The 18,711-nt window shown below is 51.2% G+C and overlaps 3 protein-coding genes and 1 pseudogene across 3 annotated transcripts; all 4 read right to left on the bottom strand.

Moving 5' to 3' along the window:
• Positions 1-754: 754 nt before the first annotated feature.
• SAPIO_CDS5419 lies at positions 755-1,060 on the bottom strand (annotated as a pseudogene; the record flags this gene model as incomplete).
• A 657-nt stretch (positions 1,061-1,717) lies between these two features.
• SAPIO_CDS5418 (uncharacterized protein) lies at positions 1,718-2,627 on the bottom strand (the record flags this gene model as incomplete). The annotated part of the gene is made up of 3 exons (XM_016787752.1): positions 1,718-2,085; positions 2,174-2,287; positions 2,390-2,627. The coding sequence occupies 3 exons, from the start codon at positions 2,625-2,627 to the stop codon at positions 1,718-1,720; spliced, it is 720 nt and encodes a 239-aa protein (XP_016642767.1).
• A 781-nt stretch (positions 2,628-3,408) lies between these two features.
• On the bottom strand, positions 3,409-5,603 carry SAPIO_CDS5417 (uncharacterized protein; the record flags this gene model as incomplete). Its single annotated transcript, XM_016787751.1, has 6 exons — positions 3,409-3,802; positions 3,898-4,688; positions 4,787-4,841; positions 5,094-5,119; positions 5,230-5,253; positions 5,592-5,603. The coding sequence occupies 6 exons, from the start codon at positions 5,601-5,603 to the stop codon at positions 3,409-3,411; spliced, it is 1,302 nt and encodes a 433-aa protein (XP_016642766.1).
• Positions 5,604-7,255: 1,652 nt separating this feature from the next.
• SAPIO_CDS5416 (Protein GCN20) lies at positions 7,256-9,638 on the bottom strand (the record flags this gene model as incomplete). The annotated part of the gene is made up of 3 exons (XM_016787750.1): positions 7,256-8,641; positions 8,705-8,785; positions 8,850-9,638. 3 exons carry the CDS (start codon positions 9,636-9,638, stop codon positions 7,256-7,258), a joined length of 2,256 nt encoding a protein of 751 aa, XP_016642765.1.
• Between the last annotated feature and the right edge of the window lie 9,073 nt (positions 9,639-18,711).

Raw genomic sequence — 18,711 nt, 5'->3', positions numbered from 1 at the left:
GGGGGGGGGGGGGGGGGAAGAGAAATCACATATTTCTGCCAAACCTTTTTTTTCTCTCTCGTTTGCTTATTATTGGTCTGGAGTTGATATTAAGAAGCTGGCTGGGCTTTTGCAAGATGCCTGATACCCTATACACATTCTACTTTTTTTCCCTTCTTTTTTCCTTACATTTCTCCTCATCAACACCCTGACAAGTTCTGTCAGTTATCACGAAGCACATTTTACTCAATCTTCTTTGGATATATTCATTCAAAATTTCCCTTTCATTTTCTTCACCTTTTCCGTCCTGAGTTCTCTGTCAAGAGGAAGACGGCCATCTACAGATACTATCTACACTTACGCGGTATGGGAAATGCAATAGAGCGCACAGAATGAAGAATATAACGTGGTGTGGGGGGAAAGACAGAGGGAGGAGAGGAGGCATTGGATCTTGAGGGGTGGTGTTGCCCCTAGAGGCGTATATATTTTGGATATATAACAGCACGGGATATGTTTCCCTTATGTATACACTTTTATTGTTGATACAGATGTCGTACATTGTCGTCCTTCATGGTGATAGCCACGGCGTCCCTTCGGCGAAGCTTATTCCGATCCATTGTGAGGCTGAAGGCTTGGCTCCCAATCCATATCCGAAGCCTTGGAAGCTAGATCGTGGGCCCCAGCCGACACTCAAACGTTCCACCCCAAGCCCAAACGAACCGGCCTCATTCGCCTGTCTACCTCCTCCCTCCTCCTCAACTCAAAAGACCCCAAATCATTTCTTCTCCCCCTCCCCAAACTCAACCGGCAAATCCATCCCCACCTTCCTAGCTGTAAGCCTCACCCTCTCATCCTGCTCCATGTTCATCCCCGGATTATACCGCTCGAGCAGCGCGCCGTAGGTCCTCTGCGAGCGGAGGTATGTCGCCAGCTGTTCGGCGAGGTGCGGGCTGAGTTCGTTCTTCTGGGAGGAGAAGGAGTCGCGGAGGCGCTGGTGCAGGGGGGACCGGGGGGTTGTGAGGAGGGGGCGGGGGGGCAGTTCGCGAAGGAGGGTGCGGTAGAGGGTGCGGAGGTTGGGCATCTTTGGTGGGTTGTTGGAGAGAGATATGTGCGTGGTTTTCCGATGATTTTCGAGAAATGGGTGGTTCTTTCTTTTAGCTTCCGAAGCCTTTTTTCCGTTCGCGGCTGGTGGGAGGAAGTTTGGGCGTCGGGGGTTTGAAAGGTTGGAGGAGCTTCACGGTCGATGGTTCGGGAGGGCCTTAATTTTTTGGTGAAAATTATGGGATTGCGATGACCTAGGAAGGAGGATCGCTTGGTTATATACGTCGGCTCTGGGAGAATTCCGAGCTGTAGGCAGTTGTTTTTGTTTGGGGTGGAAGTTAGAAGAGGAAGTGTTGTCGCAAAAATATTATTTTCGCGAAGCTCTAAAAGTTCAGGTTCAGCCTTGCATTGAGACTCCACAGGAGGACAAAGGTGCAGAAGACGCCAAGACAACACTTCAAGATACCTTCACCAGCGTCATCTAAACAGATCAATTGTTTTAAATTCCATGATTCTAACACAGAAATGATCAAGATGAAAAAGTTTATTGCTTCTACGCAATGGCGGTTCATCCCTCTATGCAGAGTTCTACAGATTTATACAACAAAATCCAATCCCTAAACGTACAAATCCTCCCTCCACCACCCCAAAAAAATAATACAAGAGCCCCAAATTTTCGCTCGCTTCGCCCAAAAACTTATTTGATCTTCTTCTGCTTCAACTTAATCGTCTCATCATTAATAAACACTCCCTTCCCCTTGTACGGCTCCGGCTTCCTCCACTCTCTTATCCTGCCCGCAAACGACATCACCTCCTCCCGGTTAATCCCCTCGAGCAGGATCCTCGTCGGGTTCGGCGTCGACGCCTGCACGCCCTTGGGCACGAGTAGGTCCACGGGGTGCGTGTAGCCGAGCTTCATCGTCAGGGTCTTTTGGCCCGGGTATTCGGCTTGCTTGGGCCGGTCTTCGACGGCGGCTCGGTAGCCGATGCCTACGAGGCGGAGGACGGCTGTGTGGCCTTCGGATACGCCCATGATGTGGCGGTTGAGGTAGGCCCATGTCGTGCCTAGAGGGAGGATCGCAAGAGTTAGCAAGCTAGTCACGAAAGAAGTCGTAGTAGAAAATCCGCCTTGGGAAGGGGGGAAAAGACTCACCCCACATCTCGCGTTGTTGCTTGATAGTCGAATCCTCCACGCTCAGCGATGCTTGCCTCTCCACGGGGTCAATCGTAATCTTGACGAAATCCGGCACATCATACTCGATTTTTCCTGCAGTCATACCACCCACGTTAGCCAACTTCACAGTCCTCATTTCCCTATCCCCATCCACGGACCTCCTCCGCGGACCCAAAGGAACTCTTAAAAACTCACCCAACGGTCCCTCAATGGTAACAGTCTTCCTCACAGTCTTCAAATAAGTCGTCAAATCCCTCTTCACCCACGGCTCCCCAACCTTGACCTCCACCCCCGGCGGTACCGAAATAGGAGTCCTTCCGAGCTTCGACCTTAGCGCCGTCGTCCCCGAAAACTGCCTCGCCGCCGCCGCCGCCCTCGCTCCCGCGACGCAAGTCCCAAACACCGCCGTCCGGCTGGGGAGAAAGACCGACATCGTTGGGGAAGTCGTTTTCTCTCGAGAAAAATGCTCAGGTTCCACCCCGTTCCGCGGAATTGTTCGATGAAGGCCTTGGTTTTCCCCTTATATTTTCCGATTGAGGGATCGAGGCGGCGTCGCGTGTTCAGTGTGATGTAGCTTCGCTCCCCCAAAAGCTCTTCGAAAATTTCAATGGACGGAGCTCTTCCAGCGATCAGTGGATGGACGCATTGGATTTCTGCTTAGTCATGTAATCACGTGCGATAAATATTCCAGAGGCACCGAGAGAGTGGCTCGAGACTTTGACTTGACGGGTCAGGCGCAACCGTTATCGCGACCCCACTCCCATGCTCCTGACCGAGCAAGGACGAACAGTTGAGGATAATTAGAGTCGTCTTATCACAATCAATGCCTCACAGCGAGTTTAAGAAGAGCCCTGCAAAGGAGTTTGGGAATCAAAAGAATTAAAATTGTACTAGTCCTTGCGTAAAACGAATGGAAAGTCGGCCAATCTATGGACTTGCTAATTACAGGGATGAATTGTTTGTATTGAAAGGCATCACGCAGTAAAATTCGTTAAGCCGACGACGAGACGACACTACCGCACGAGGTATCTAGAAGCCCCCTTTTTCCGGCGAATTACCACAACCCCTAAAAAACGAAAAAAGAGAAAAAGGGAAAAAAAGGACAACGCAAAACTCGCAAGTCCACAATAGGGCAAAATAACGGGTAGGACTTTTTTCTTCCGGACTCGACAGGTACAGTGCGTTAGAATAAGGTAGGGCGTGTGACGTTTCGATTACTCCTCCTCCTCAAGAGGGAGCTCTTCCTCGTACTCCAGATCTTCCTCGTCAATACCGGCATCCTGGTATTGCTGGTACTCGGAGACGAGATCGTTCATGTTGGACTCGGCCTCAGTGAACTCCATCTCGTCCATGCCCTCACCAGTGTACCAATGCAAGAAAGCCTTGCGACGGAACATGAGAGTGAACTGCTCGCCGATACGCTTGAAGAGCTCCTGGATCGCCGTCGAGTTACCAAGGAAGGTCGACGACATCTTAAGGCCACGGGGAGGAATAGAGCAAAGTGCGGTCTGAACGTTGTTGGGGATCCACTCGACGAAGTACGACGAGTTCTTGCTCTGGACGTTGCGCATCTGGTCCTCGACCTCCTTCATGGCAAGCTTACCACGGCTGTGAAAAGAGAAAACCCCCTTTGTTAGCAGAGATTCCCCGCAAGAGAGAAACTCTCTGTGAGAGCGTAGGGTCTGGGGTGAAATAAAACTTACAAGATGGCAGAGCAGGTGAGGTATCGGCCGTTGCGGAAGTCAGAAGCGGCCATCATGTTCTTGGGATCGAACATCTGCTGGGTCAACTCGGGCACGGTGACAGCACGGAAAGAGTGAGCACCACGGCTAGTAAGCGGGGCAAAGCCGACCATGAAGAAGTGAAGACGAGGGAAAGGAACCATGTTGACGGCAATCTTTCGGAGATCAGAGTTGAGCTGGCCGGGGAAACGGAGACAGGTGGTAACGCCGGACATGACGGCAGAGACCAAGTGGTTGAGGTCACCGTACGAGGGGTGAGACAGCTTGAGAGTGCGCATGCAGATGTCGTAGAGAGCCTCGTTGTCAATGCAGAACGTCTCATCCGAGTTCTCAACGAGCTGGTGGACGGAGAGGGTGGCGTTGTAGGGCTCGACAACGGTGTCAGAGACCTTGGGGGAGGGGACGACGGAGAAGGTGGCCATCATCCTGTCGGGGAATTCCTCACGGATCTTGGAGATCAAGAGAGTACCCATACCGGCACCGGTACCACCACCGAGAGAGTGCGTAATCTGGAAACCTTGAAGGCAGTCGCAGCCCTCAGCCTCACGACGGACGACGTCGAGGACCTGGTCGACGAGCTCAGCACCCTCTGTGTAGTGACCCTTGGCCCAGTTGTTGCCGGCACCGGACTGGCCAAAGACGAAGTTGTCGGGACGGAAAAGTTGGCCGAAGGGACCAGCACGGACGGCGTCCATGGTACCGGGCTCGAGATCTACAAGGACAGCGCGAGGAACATATTTGTTGCCCGAAGCCTATAATGTGGAAGTAACCAATACGTTAGCATTTTCTGCAACAACGGAGGCCGGATGACACCACACCAACCGGCCCGTGGCTTTAGCCAAAAACTTACCTCGTTGAAGTAGACGCTCATGCGCTCAAGCTGGAGTTCAGAAGTGCCATTGTAACTTTGACGTATAAGGGACAATCAGTGTCTGCCGTGAATGTGAGAGCAGCACCAGTCGATGTGACTGGCATTGGGGGGGAAGGGATGGGGGGGTGGTTCCGTACACTCCGTTGCTATCAAGACCGTGCTCGCCAGAAATGGTTTGCCTAAAAATACGATAAGTACTCTGTCCATCAAATAGAAATATCTCGAACAGAAGAATTATATTCGCATCCGTTTCTCGATCGCGCGTCGTCGGGAAAAATGTACGCACCAGAAGGCAGCACCAATTTGGTTTCCCTAGAAAGGGGGGCAAAAATGAACGTTAGCCCCGCAGACAAGATCATGGCCCAGAAGGGAAATGGAAGCAGGGGGGAAAAAGGACATAGGGTCCTCGAGAATTTACTTACGCACTGGCCTGTCTGCAGATGAACCTGTACACGAGGAAAAAGAAAATATACGTTAGCATTCGAAACTTAACCCATTGGATGGTTTATTGGACGAGGCTGCATCTCTTCAAGCTATGTCTCGTCCTGTGGGCGGGGTCACCAAGTGCACCGCCGTTAAAGGAGGCAAGCTTGAACGCGTCGCAATATTGCCCGATGACAGCTACACCGCCAGACGATGACCCCAAAGAGCACCGAGTGACGATGATAGAGGTCGAGATGAATCATGAGATGGGATATATCGCGAGCTTGGAATGGGAGGGGGGTGGAAAACAAGGAGGTCCTCGGTTTGAAGAGTTCGGGAGATAGAGGGTGAGGCGACTTACGATCTCGCGCATGGTGGCGGTTCTGAATGTCTTTCGACGGTATTGAAGAAGAGAAAAAGCTTTCCTTGATGGAAGATTAGAAATAAAGAAACGACGAGCTGATACTATGCAGCTCGCGTAGATATGTCGCCTGGGAGGGTTGGAAAGGCGGGGAGGCGGTCGTTTGGGGAGAAGAAGAGAGGATGGTTTAGGAGTGAGTTTGGCTTCAGGAGGTTCCGAGTCGAGGGTAGAAATTTGTTGATTTTTTTGTTTGGGGTTGAAGATGAAATTGTTCACCGCCACCGGGGGGGGAAGGGGAGACCTGAGGTTGCTCTGGCTTTGCTGGCTGTGGGTGGCGGTACGCTATGTAAGGTACCTGGAGCAAATCAAAAGATGGTGTGTGGCCACACTGGATGATGGATCACTGAGATTTTGGGCCTAGTCTAGGGGGGCGACTGAGCTGTACCGAACCCAACGTTGGAGTAATTTACACAACATCAGGAGCACCCTGGGCTCTGGCTTCAGGTACTGGTCTAGTACCCCTCTTTAGGCGTCTGTCGGCGTCAGGAGAAGTTGGCAGGAGCCATCGTCCGCCAACTCCACCAAAACAGTGCCCCTTTCCCGCAACGAGACTGGTCTTGCTCAGGTGCTACTGCCTAAAGAAGGGACCTTCCCGGTCCTAATAACCCGATCACTAACGTTCGAAATACAACCATGGTACCATCATCGCATAAGAACCAGAGAAGAACCCTCCAAGTACTCTGGCCAGACCACCTCACCAAATGTCAACTCACTGAGCTCTCCGTGCAGGTCGTACCCACCAGTACCCCGCTTGTTTACCATCCGTGGCCCGTGCCCCACGCTATCGCGTCTGTAATTGGCAAGAGTAGCTTGAACCCTTGCGCCAGGCACCTGCCCAGATTCACTGATGACGGGTCCCCTGTGTTAAACCCTTGCCTGCCAACAATTCAGGCCAACGGGTTTGACTTTCGGTGCTCGGAGAGCCAAGAAAAATCAGAGCATCGTATCAAATCAGCGGCAGCCAATCCTATCTGACGACACCCAAACGCATCGGAGTCTGAGAAAAGGCATTCATGGGACGAGGACGAAGAATAAAGGGGGATAGAAAGCTCGGCATATAGTTGGAAGCATTAAAATACGTACCGGCTCAGGTGTCAGGACAGAGCGATCCGGGTGTACTGAGCTGATTTGGGCCAGTCGTTCATTGGGGACCTTTGGAATTACGACCAATCTTAATTCTCGAAAGATCACTGCCTATCAGAATATTTAGCGCTCTTTTTTGGTTCCACTATTGGCTGGTCATCCCGGATCCCTGACCCCGAGACCTCGAAGTGTGGGGGAATGAGTGGCGAGGAACCGGCGAACAGTTGTTACCACCTGTTCGCGGATACGAGCCACCCACACACAAACACACGAGGTACTCCCCTGGTACTCGACGGGTACTATCACAAGAAAGTTCATTCAAGGAATTATTATGATGATGTTCACGACACAAGGTTTTATTCTCACGGGAATTAAGAGCTTCATATCCGTGTGCCATGTGCCAAATGAGATGCTATCTAAGCAGACCCGATAATAGCTCGGCCCACCCGGTGCCTTCGTCTAATAGGGTGAAATCATCTCGATGATACGGGCTAAACCTTCCTGTGCTCCGTATCAGTCTATCAGTGCCTCTTCACCACACCCGCGGCGTCTGCTTGGGCCGAAATCCTCTTCTTGTACTCGTTAACATCTCCAGGGAACTGTTCGACCGTTCCGTTATCGCAAACCCACAGCGACGTGCAGACATTCTGTAGCAGCGTCACGTCGTGAGAAACCATCACCACGCCACCCTGGAAGTTCTGCAGAGCTTCCGCCAAGGCATCCATAGCTTCGATATCCAAGTGGTTGGAAGGTTCGTCAAGAACCAAGATATGGGGGTTGGTGAGGGCGAGGCAGGCGAAAGCAACACGCGACTTTTGACCTCCGGAAAGCAAAGCCATCTTCTGGAGGCCCGTTGTTCCTGTAATACCAAACGCACCGAGCTGGCGACGGTATTCCTCGTCCGTCTTGCCGGGATAGGTCTTCGCCATGAAAGAAACGGCACTCATGGAGAGATCGAGGGCATCTACGTGGTGCTGGGCGAAGAATCCTATCCTAAGGCGAGGGTTTTGGGACATGAGACCAGACAGTGGCGAAAGTTTTCCGATGAGAAGCTTTAGAACCGTCGTCTTACCCGCACCGTTGGGACCGACAATACCAATTCGGGAATCTAGCTGAACGTCGAGATCGACGTTTCTCAGCAAGATCTTGTCCTTGGTGTAGCCGAAGGTAACATTGGTCATCTGCACGATAGGTGGCGACAGCTTTTCCACATCGGGGAATTTGAAGTGGACGCTGTATTCCGTCTCCGGAGGTTCCAGCACCGGCATGCGCTCCAGCTTCTTGATACGGGATTGCGCTTCCTGCGACTTGGCAGCGTTGTACCTGAACTTGTCGATGAAGGCCTGGATATGCGCCCGCTCCGCCATCTGCTTCTCGTATTCCCGCTTGGCAGTCTTCTTCCGCTCCTCCTTTGTGGCGTAGAAAGAGTCGAAGTTGGCTCCCCTGTAGTAGTCGAGTCGCTGAGAGTGTTGGTGAACGATATCTGTCGCCACCTCGTTGAGGAACGCTCTGTCATGACTGACTACCAAGACAGTGTTGGGGTAACCTTGTAGGTAGTTGGAGAGGAAAGTAATGGAAGGAACGTCCAACATGTTCGACGGTTCGTCGAGCAGGAGGAGATCAGGTTCGCAGAAAAGTGCTCTCGCAAGAGCAAGACGCATCCTCCAACCACCGGAGAAGGTCTTTGTGGCATACTGTTGACGCTCAGGGGAGAAGCCGAGACCAGCAAGAATGCTTGCAGCTCTGGGTTCCGCTTTGTCCGATTCCATTTCAGCTAGCTTGGACTGGATATCTCCCAACTTCTGATCGAGAGTATCACGGTCCTGGTCAAGTTTTGAGGCATCGGTAGACGTATCCGCCATGGACGCACGTTGCTTTTCAATGTCCGCCAGGCGCTCGGTGAGTTCCTACGAAATACACAGTAAGCATAGGGAAAGATTAAAAGAGCGAGCCGGAATGATGGCACTTACACTCTGCTCTCGAAGCAGGACCTTTCTCCAGACATCAGCATCAAGCACAGCTTGCAACGCTGGCGTATCATCTCCAGTTATCTGACAAACGTTAGCAAAATTTACTGCCGAATCCCTAGGAGGGTGAGTCCGAATTATAACATACCTCTTGTTCAACGTGAAGGATAGAAATGTGGGTAGGAATAGGCAGCTCTCGCTTCGAAAGAGCACGGAGCAACGTAGATTTACCAACACCATTGTGACCAACGAGACCATACCGGTGTCCGTGGGCGAGTGTAAGGTTCGTGTCCGTGAGGATCCTGTTCCCGCCAATAGATACATCGATATTGTCGAGCTTGATGTCCTTCGATTTGTTCTGACCCTGACCGGAACCCAGTTGCAAGGGGTTGACAGCCATGTAGAACTCTTCGTAGGATTGCGCGCTTTCGGGCTGGTTGAGTAGACGTGAGGCCTCGTACTCGACAGTCTTGAAGGTTTTCTTCTGCTGTTTGGCCGCAATCTTCCTCTCCGCCTTCTCCAACTTCTTTCGGTCGACCTTGGACTCTACCTTTCGAGCATTGGCAGACTCTAGATCCACGCCACCAGTAGAAACAGCCAGGGTAGAGGACATGTTTCTCTGCGAGCTTACTTGGATGGTTTGGTCCAGTCGCCTAACGACGGACGGTCCTCGGCGCTCGCCGCCATTCGCCGCAGCATACTTGTCCACCCACTTATCCACAAGGGCCTTGATCTTCTTCTCCAGGGGTGAACCCGGCTGCCCGGAGGCGGAGATGAGGATTTCGGTGACTGCCTCAGCTGCATCCGCTAGAGGCGAAGAGTTGGCAGCTTCATCCTCCTCAGACCAAACAGTCGATGCATGGGTAAGGAACCCCACGGAGTATTCCGAGATAATAGGATCGATATTGGGCAAGATGGTTCTGATTTCTGCCTCCATGATGAGCAAAGGGATATATCAAATCGTTCTTGGTTGAAAATAGATAATTTGGCCTAGACACAACTTGCCACAACTCGCAACGTTTGGCGTAGCGAATCGACAACAATGGAGGAAGAAATGGCTCGTTTCCGTTTTATCCTCACTTTCCGGCCGTTAGATTTCAACAAACCAAGCCTAATATCTAGCCCTCAAGCATCAAACAGACACAATTGTAGTGAATTCACCACCTTCAGAACCCCGCGAGAATCTTTTGGCAGTGGCGGGGCACTGTCGTTGACATAAATCACGTGACAAACCAATTGTCGCCACCGCCCCTGGTTCCTGAGGCCAGATTTTGGGTCCCTCAATATTTCCATCCTTGCACGGACCAAGCTGCCGGACGGCTAATGTACTCCGTACAGAGGTGGGGCCGGAAATTCGGAGTACAGCTCCTCCGTACAGTGTAACGAAGGCGGAAACTGCCCTCAGAAAAATGGAGCATTCTCTCCATGGATGAACCTGGAGCTGTTCTCCATCCCACGACAATCGTCCTATCCACTACACTACTGTACTGCGACACCGTATCACGAAGATGTACCGACTAATCGCTACCTATTTCCTGGGATCGTCCCTGGAAAATGGCTCTTCCAGCACCCCTTTCAGCGTCTTGTTACGTTCGCTACTTGTAGCTATTGCATTCGAAGCCAGCCTGGAAGTCTTGGAAAACAGGGAGAGATGCAAGGAAGCGCCCAGCGTCACAGGTGGGTAAGACTCGGAGCAGGGGACTTGACTTGGCTAAGCCTTGTGAATGGGAAAAAAAAACAAAAAAAAGCAAATGTTGAATATGGGCCAACGCATGGGCACCCAATGACTGTGACATTATGGGAGAGTTCCTCACGTTTTGCTGGTCCTTCCTCCTCCCACCCTTATCCCTCCATTTTTTTCTTACTTTTTTTTTTACCGTCTCTTTTCCCCCTTTCTGCTGCAAATATGAAGAATCTCACTTCTGAAACCCCGGGACAGGGCAGCAAAAAATGGATGATTGCCAATACTACGCTATGCAGACAAGAGCCCGTTGCGGAGCGCGAACCCCGGACGAATAAGGAAGCAGAGTCGCGGAGAATATCACGCAACCCTTGTCCCAGCTCTTCCCTACACGCGTCAGACGCGATAGGGCGGGGTAACCAAAGTTCGCGAAGTCGCGGACATCGAAGCAGATGAACCAGGGCCAGGATTCCGCGCAGACTCGCAGAGGATGAATTAAAGGCTTTCTCACCAGCCAATGGATGCGTGTCCCGACAGATGATTTTCCCAATTGGCATCGCTGACGACGCGAGATGGCTCAATTACCCATGACTGCCCAGCCAATCTTGTTCGATGACCTACATTTGAGAGATTGTGCCTCATTCTTTTAGTGCCTTTCGTGGCAAACTGGGGACCAAACGATCCCAGATGAGCAAGATTTCGTGGGGGACCAAGAAGCTCTTGGCTAAAGGCGGAGAAACACTAGATCCAGTGAGAGAAGAAATGGAGAGGGCAGTCGGAAGTCACCGACAAAATTAAGGTACCTATATTCGTGCCCGAGCGTTAATTTGCTTGACAATCCTCGATTTACTTGTAGTGAGATGCAGACAAGCTTGTTTCGGTTCGTTCTTTTATCCGAGAACTGGTTCAAACATTGAACATGTGAGCAAAAGGCTGAGCGCACTGGAAACGTGCTCCACCGGCAACCCTTCCGTGAAAGATCAACCAAAACCAGGGAAGTTCTGACTCGATGCACACCATTGCAACGTGGTGTCTTCGATTTTCTCGAGTCTGCCCAACCCTATGGGTCTTAGAGGTTCGCGAGAAAAAAGAATATCCGGCCTCGAACCGGGGCCTCTGGGCTGGGCGGTCAAGAGACTAGGCTCAGAGCAGGTTAGTTGGATGCAAGGAATCTGGAATCTCCGTCTTGTCAGCACGCCACAAAACATCCTTAGCTTCAGCTGGAGAGACATCACGGTCCTCACGCTTCAACGGCGAAGTATCAACTCAGAGACGAAAGGACAGACCTGCGCCGTGTTCGTCGTGTGCTCACTTTCGGTTATACGCCCTTTATGGTACCGAGACTTCAGTGCGCAGTATTTCGTACACCTAAGTCGGACACGGCGCATCAGCTCATCCCGAGTTGTTTCTCGCAGACAACGTTTCCTCATCTGACACAGAAGGAATGCAGGGAGGTTCTTCGTTTTTCGTCGATCTTTCTCTGCTGCTTCTTCTTACCAACAAATTCTTTTATTTCTTTGGTCTCGTCTCCACATGCACACACGGGTCAGAAGAAGAAATAGGCATGCATACCTCTAACATCTTAACATCTCTCCCGGAGCATACTGGTAAAGTGATCATCCTGAAGAGGGAAGGACTCCTTGCTAGAACCGGAACTGGAGGGATTACCGGCAGGGAGCAATAACCATCTTGCATTGGAGCTCCCTAATCGGGAATGTTTGTGATGGCTGTATATAACCTAGTCAATTTAAGGCCACGTTTTTGTATGAAGATGTCCCCAGCCTGGTGCTCTCCTCAATATCGAACAGACTTCGAGTAGAAAGCTCCTTGCTCTTTTGATTTCCAACCACTCCACAGTGTTATTTTAGCCATGGTAAATAATAAGGACCGAAACTGTGAAGCGAACAGACCTCCCATATCGGAGGATTCATACGTTGCCGCGAGCTAGTCATCAAGCTTGGAGGCGGCAGCGTATGTACGACCGAGCTACGCCGGCTCAAGAAGGAGCTCGTTCCCCTCAAGGAGGTTTCTTTTTCCCTCTTCCCTTTCCTCATCAAGGACTGCGAGGGCAGAACCTGGAGGCATTGCTCAAGGGAGGTGCCATTCACCAAGGGTCAAACTTGGATAAACACGAGTGTTTCTCTAGGTTGACTCTTGAATCCATGTACGCAGCTTCGGACCTCAAGACGGCTTGAGTCCCTCCCCGGTCTGGCTTCCCGTCCTCATCTACCAAAGATCCCTTCTTCAGGGGACTCTGGGCGGCTTCGGCTGGAGGCTAAAATGTGGTCTCCTATACAGCATTTCGCGAACCAGGCTTTCATTTTATAGATTTTCGTTTTCCCTTCGCTGTAACTCTAGTCCGGCCATTACGTCTAAATTTCCCCAAACTGCTGAGCAACCCGAAACAGGCGAAATGGAGTATCTTAAGAGAGTGAATATAAGCCCATAACGAACGATTCGGCCTCCTTTCGTGTTGGTTCGAACGGTTTTTTTTTTTTTTTTTTACAAGCTTCTTCTCGGCATTGGAATCTTCCACAGTGTACACTAGAGCTTTCTCAGGTAAACAAGAAGAGGATTTCCTGGGAATCGGATGATTTTCCCGGCAGTGGGACGACTTGGCTTTTTGCTTTTCAAACTTCTCGATGTCCTGGTATCTGCTTCACTGTTTCTTTGGTACTGGTGGCATCACGCTAGGATCCTCCTTGCATCCCGATGTGAAGGAGCAGTCAAGATACATCCTCAAGGACAAAAAGGAAAGTTTGGGGCGGCTACACGCGACACAACGAAGTGAGAGAAAGGGCCATACCAACTGAGGTTGCAGCCCATTCAAGCACCCAAAAGATAGGATCCGTGGGTAAGGAAGAGCCGGAAATAGCGGGGTCTAGCAGGGGGTGCGATGCGACGGTAGCAGTTCTCAGCAGGCCTTAATGAAAGGCATGGGAGGAATGGCTACCATGTTACTCTCCGTGATCTCACGGGCGACCGGCCGCGCATCATTCCCTTTGGGGACGGAAATGGGAGGAGCTCGTTTTGGGGTCTGTGTTTTGAGGTTCTTGGGTATCAGTTCGATGGCTGCGCTTGATGGCAGGAGAGGAAGCATGTCTGCTCCTCTCACTGCTGAAAATCGAATCCACTTCTGAATAAGACTTGATGCCTGGACTCTGGAAGTAGCTGGACTTTTGTATGCATTAAGAGCGTGTTATAGACATGAACCTGGCTAAGCTGAAAGAAGGGGCTGTTCCATGCGTGGTTAACTCGACCATCCTGGTCACGGTGGGATCGGTCTTACACTATAGTCCCTAGAGATCTTGGCCCTAAACCAACGAAGTATGTACGGGCTTCGGTGTGGGCTTTAGACTAGCTTCACCTCGGCACATAGTTTCAAGATAGGGTATACAACACCATTGAGAAGGAAAGGTTTACGGAGCAATGGTCCCGACAGACGCTGCCGTATAGAACCGTCGTGGCAAAGAAGCAAAGAAAAAAAAAGGGGGGGGGGAAGGGCAGAGGAGACCGGTTGAAGGAAGCTCGACTCTGGTGCTTCGTACTTCGCCTGCCCTTTGTTTCTGGCTCGCCCCACTCCACCAGAGGAGCTCCTCTTGCGCATCTGAGAAAGTTCTCAGACAGCCAGCCCGGTTCTCGCTTGACGAGCGAAGGATTCGACTGTTCCAGAGTGCAATCAGACGGCTTACAAAATTATGATTGTATCCTCCGCGCCACTCATCATTGACGTCGCAACGGCCCTAGGCCCCGTAGGGTGCACTTTCGTATGGATTCAAATCCCCACCCATTCACGGGGCGGAAGAATTCGCAAAACCACTCGACGCAGTCGTTGATTATCTCACGTTTCCAAAGTCTGTGCGGAATTGCTTCGGGGGGATTCGGTCTTGCAAAGAAGCGAATTCATCCTGAAGCCGGAGAGTGGTCCATTTGTTGGTGCTTTTGCGACCGGGGAAGAAGCCTATCGAAGCACCCGTCCAATTGGGATTTGGGCAGTCGGACCACATTTCGCGTTTCCAAGATATTAATAGTTTAGCCCGCGCCATCAGCGAAGACAAGGTTGAATAGAAAAAAAAAAAGAAAAGAAAAAAAAAATCCCACTATCGAAAAGTGTCGGTTGAATATTGACTGCGCGGAATCTTGATTGACGCAGGTGACCACACCGAACGGCTAGTGGGCGATGGCTTATGGCTGAAGTTCTATCAAGGGCAATGACATGGTCGATCAATGGACGTTTGTCCGCCCATCCCTTGTTCCTGGGCTGGAGAATTGGGAGCCGATATAAACGATGGCGTGAGGCTTTTACTTGTTCCGTCCAACCAGAGAGGTGTTTCGCCGGCAAGTCACGATAATACCCCTTGAGTGAGAATTTAGACTTTCAACGGCGCCAGATTTCCGCCGCGATCTTGAAGATGTGGCGTCTGGCTTCGTGCTTGGGATATTACAACTTCATGCGAGCAACCAACGATCTTTGGCACCATCGATTCTAGGTTAACAGCATGTCGAAGGTAGTGATGTGAGCTGTGGGGCGGCATGTCTTTCTCGTCGCGTTGCTGCGAGTGTCTGCAGCTGCAAGGTACAAATTAAGATTGTCAGATTTCACAGGGACGACTCCGCACATTGGACAAGAGCATTTCAGCCCGTGGTACACTTGTTGCATCCAGAGTGATTCTCATTTAGTGGAGTTGGTGATGGACGGAGTAGTTTACTTCGACCGCGGAATCGTGTCAGAAGGAGGGGCGGGGAGCCGATCTTCTAGGGCTGCAAGAGCGGCACAGTGACGGGTCGATTGTGGCAGACCGCAGACACGAGGGGCAGTAATAAACTACCTGTAAGAAATTAGAAGCGTCACTGTCGATCTTGTCACTCGGAGAGGGAAAGATGTGCAACAGCCTCAATGGCGAGCCCTGCTGATTCTAACCGGAAACTGGGTGACTGCAACACGTTCTGGAAGACCGTGAAGAGCAGAAGGATAGGCCCGGGAGGCTAGAAGTCCGGCGATCCGTCGGCGGAGAGCATGGAGTTTTCCTTAGAACCGAACTCCTTCGTGGGTCAAGGCGGCTCTGGCGCCTTGATCTCTGTGCCATACATAGCTTTCGTCATCGAGGCATGGAATACCTAAGCCATCGATGATCTTACCTCTCCCCTGCAGGCCTGGTTTATTCGCATGGAGAACAAATCAACTGAATTGATGCCAATGCCACTGCCGGCCGGGCAGGCTTCCCACAGCTTATGGTAGTTTCAGAGGCCGCCATGTCTGCATCCTGCCCTCACCGATCAGCAGTATATGGTCCAGGTCCAGGACCAGGTCCAGGCCAGGCCCACATTCTCCATGGCGACCTGCTGACGGGTCCTATTTTGTCTGCTCGGGTTAAGCTCGCCACCTTGAAGCTCCAACTCCACCCGCTGTTTCTTTCGTCACCGTGAATGGTGAGATCGTCGGATCCAGCAGGAAGAGGAGCCGTCATCACGCCCCACAATTCCCCCATAGAAAATGGACAAAAGGCAAAAGCGCTTCTCGCGATGACCAATTCCATCGCCCGGCGAGAGCTCTCTTGCACTTTGTACGTTCTACTTCACCCTTTACATTCCCTGCCCTTACGTTGGTTAAATATTATCGCCCATCAGTACCGAGGGTAGGCCGTACGTAATAAGGGGGAGTTGGGCCTTACTCCCTGCCAATTGGATGAGCTGGGAGATTTCCCCTGGTTTGGAAAGATGCCCAGGAAACTTCGGGTTGGCTGTTGGGAAGAGGGGCAAAAAAGACAACACGCTGTAGCTGGCCGTTTGCGTCGAATCGCAGTGTTCACGGTTAATATCAGTGATGGCGATGGATGGAAGGTGGTGAGGCGGGAAGCCGGGCGAAAAGGCAGCAGATACGGGCAAATCTTGGGGGCGGGGAGGGGGACTTGTGGTCGATTGACAAACATCAATGATCAAACTGACGAAATGTGAAGGATGAGGGAAGTGCCTGTTGCACAAGTGAAACAGCCTGCCTCAACTGTTTTCCGTCAATTTCTTCTGTAATACCTGCTTTGGCAGGTATGGGGTACGAGATAGGGTCGGAGCCTCTCCGAGGGTAGGGTAGGAGGACCCGAGCAGCTGCCATTTTCAAGGAAGCGGGGAGCTCTCAGGCTCCCTGGTCGTTATTTATTCTTGCCTCCGCCCCGCCGCTGACAGAGCCTCCTTCCTTCCCAACGTAGGTGCAGCAGACTTTGCTGATGATGACTTCCGACATTGGACAACATCAAGATGCAAATGACCCGTCGTACACGAGAAACCTTGATACAACATTGAACGTAGGACTGAGGTATCATTACAACAGGTGAGAAAAGGGAAGGCGGTCGGCCCAACCGACTGGACCACCCAGTACTTCCGGCTTGTAGTGTCTATAGGTACGAAGTACAGTGGTGTACGTACAAAGTAGGCAAAGTCCTATCGTTCCTGTGTTGCCAGCGGTCCATGACATTTCCAATTAAGCCAGCCACAGTAGCTGCATGGGCGGGCTGGTTTTCCCTTTTCGTCCCAGATCCGGCCTTACACCCTGTCACACCTCGCCTTTCCTCCCATCAATTCTTCCCTTCCTTGCGGGAACGCACACACGCATAGGCTATAATCGAAGAATGGGAAGAGAAATAGGCTTCCCAAGGCTGCATTGGCGAGGCCCGTTGGGAAGACCGCGTGTCCCAATCTGCTTTATGTTTTTCAATGCAAAATCCTGCTAGCTCGCTGTCAAAACCCGAGACCATGGCCGCGTCTGAAGAACAGGGTAATGGAGACCTACGACAAGACCGACTGTCAAGCTGACGGGTTTTGGTAAAAGATGGATTTTCTACTAGGTGCAAGGATAGTAGATCCTGTGCTGCTCCAGGAGATGAATACGTGTATACCTACAGTGGGATATTGAGTTTCCAGGCACAGCCAAGAGAGCCTGCCGTCCGCCTGTAGGACGAGCAATGTGTCCAACGGGTCACTGCATCTATCGATGTTCCCAAGCTTCCTTGCGGGGAAGCGAGACCAGATGGTATATTAAACCATCTGAGCGTCCATTTTCCTTCCCTGTACTAGACGAAGGATTTTCTTTTTTCCCTTAATGAAGATTGCCCCGATTTGGACAAAAAAGCAACTCTCCTTCACTCTTGCAAGCACTACGCCCAGACAGATCTCATGCAGTCTTTGGCGAAAGAGGGTAAACTCCACTACTTCGTATGTTCAAAGTGCTGCAGGTGGCTCGTAATAACAAGCCGCTCTCGTGCCGAGGTGACCGCCGTCTTCGACAAGTCTGGTTCAAATTAGGAGGGCAATATCTCGAGCGATGGGCTGATGCGGATGTAAATCATTCGGGGATCTTTGTTGGAATTGAGCCTCTGGACTTGAAGCGAGTGCCGCGTATGACTCGAGACTGGGTTTTTACATTGATCATCTTCCAGTTGATACTTGTTTGAATCAAGGGTTTGCTCACGAGATAACGATGTCAATGGGTCGTGGACCGGGGTGTAATACAATATATTAGCGGGTTCCAGGTGATATTTGTCGTCGTGTCGGGTCCTTCAATCCCGGGCGCACGTCCAGGTTGGATGCCGAACCGACGTCGGGAGTCGGTTGCAGTTTGCACAGCTTGATAGCAAACAGGAAACGCAGCGACGACTTCGTACTTCGTATTTGTTTTGACAACCACGAATGTTTATTTTGATATTGATCAAACAGCTAGAGATTCAGCTCTGAGAGATCAAAACAGGGGCCGCCATTTATGGCCGGTGGACCTCAACTTGCAGAGCCAGTCAAGAAAGATTATGGGGATGCGTTGTTGATTGACATTGACATGAGTTCTCTTTGACTCAATCTACTCTGCAAGCTTTGGGGTAACCTCCTTCGTAGTGCCGATCGAGTCGGTTACTGATTGATTGCGTGTTCATGAGGAATCTGGCAAGCTGAACTCAAATATATCGTCATCATACAGCAGCTTTATCTCAATGCGGTCTGCCTAGTGATGCGGGCAAGCTTTGCCACCTCCATTCCTGTCTGGGGGGAGGACCATGGTGCATCTTGACTGGGTTGAGACGATAGCACTGTAGATCTACGCTGTACGAGGGAGGATTGGGGATAATCTTTTGAGGCAGCTCCAGGTGACTACATATACTTCGTACGTTTGGGACAATATTTGGCATAAATACTTTGCTGCTCTTCTTGTGACACGGGCGCTTCGGTGACGGAGTAAATTATGGTGAAACTGGTTGTATTTGGCGATTGATGCGACGACCGGTGCACGTGCAATAAAAAAAAAAAAAAAGGAAAAAAGTGTCGTGTGTGTACGTGGCTGCGAGTAGAA

This window comes from Scedosporium apiospermum, assembly GCF_000732125.1.
Source record: "Scedosporium apiospermum strain IHEM 14462 chromosome Unknown SEQ_SAPIO_0098, whole genome shotgun sequence".
Classification (NCBI taxonomy): domain Eukaryota; kingdom Fungi; phylum Ascomycota; class Sordariomycetes; order Microascales; family Microascaceae; genus Scedosporium; species Scedosporium apiospermum.
Note: the sequence above shows the minus strand (reverse complement) of the source record. Positions and strands in the feature narration are given on the sequence as shown.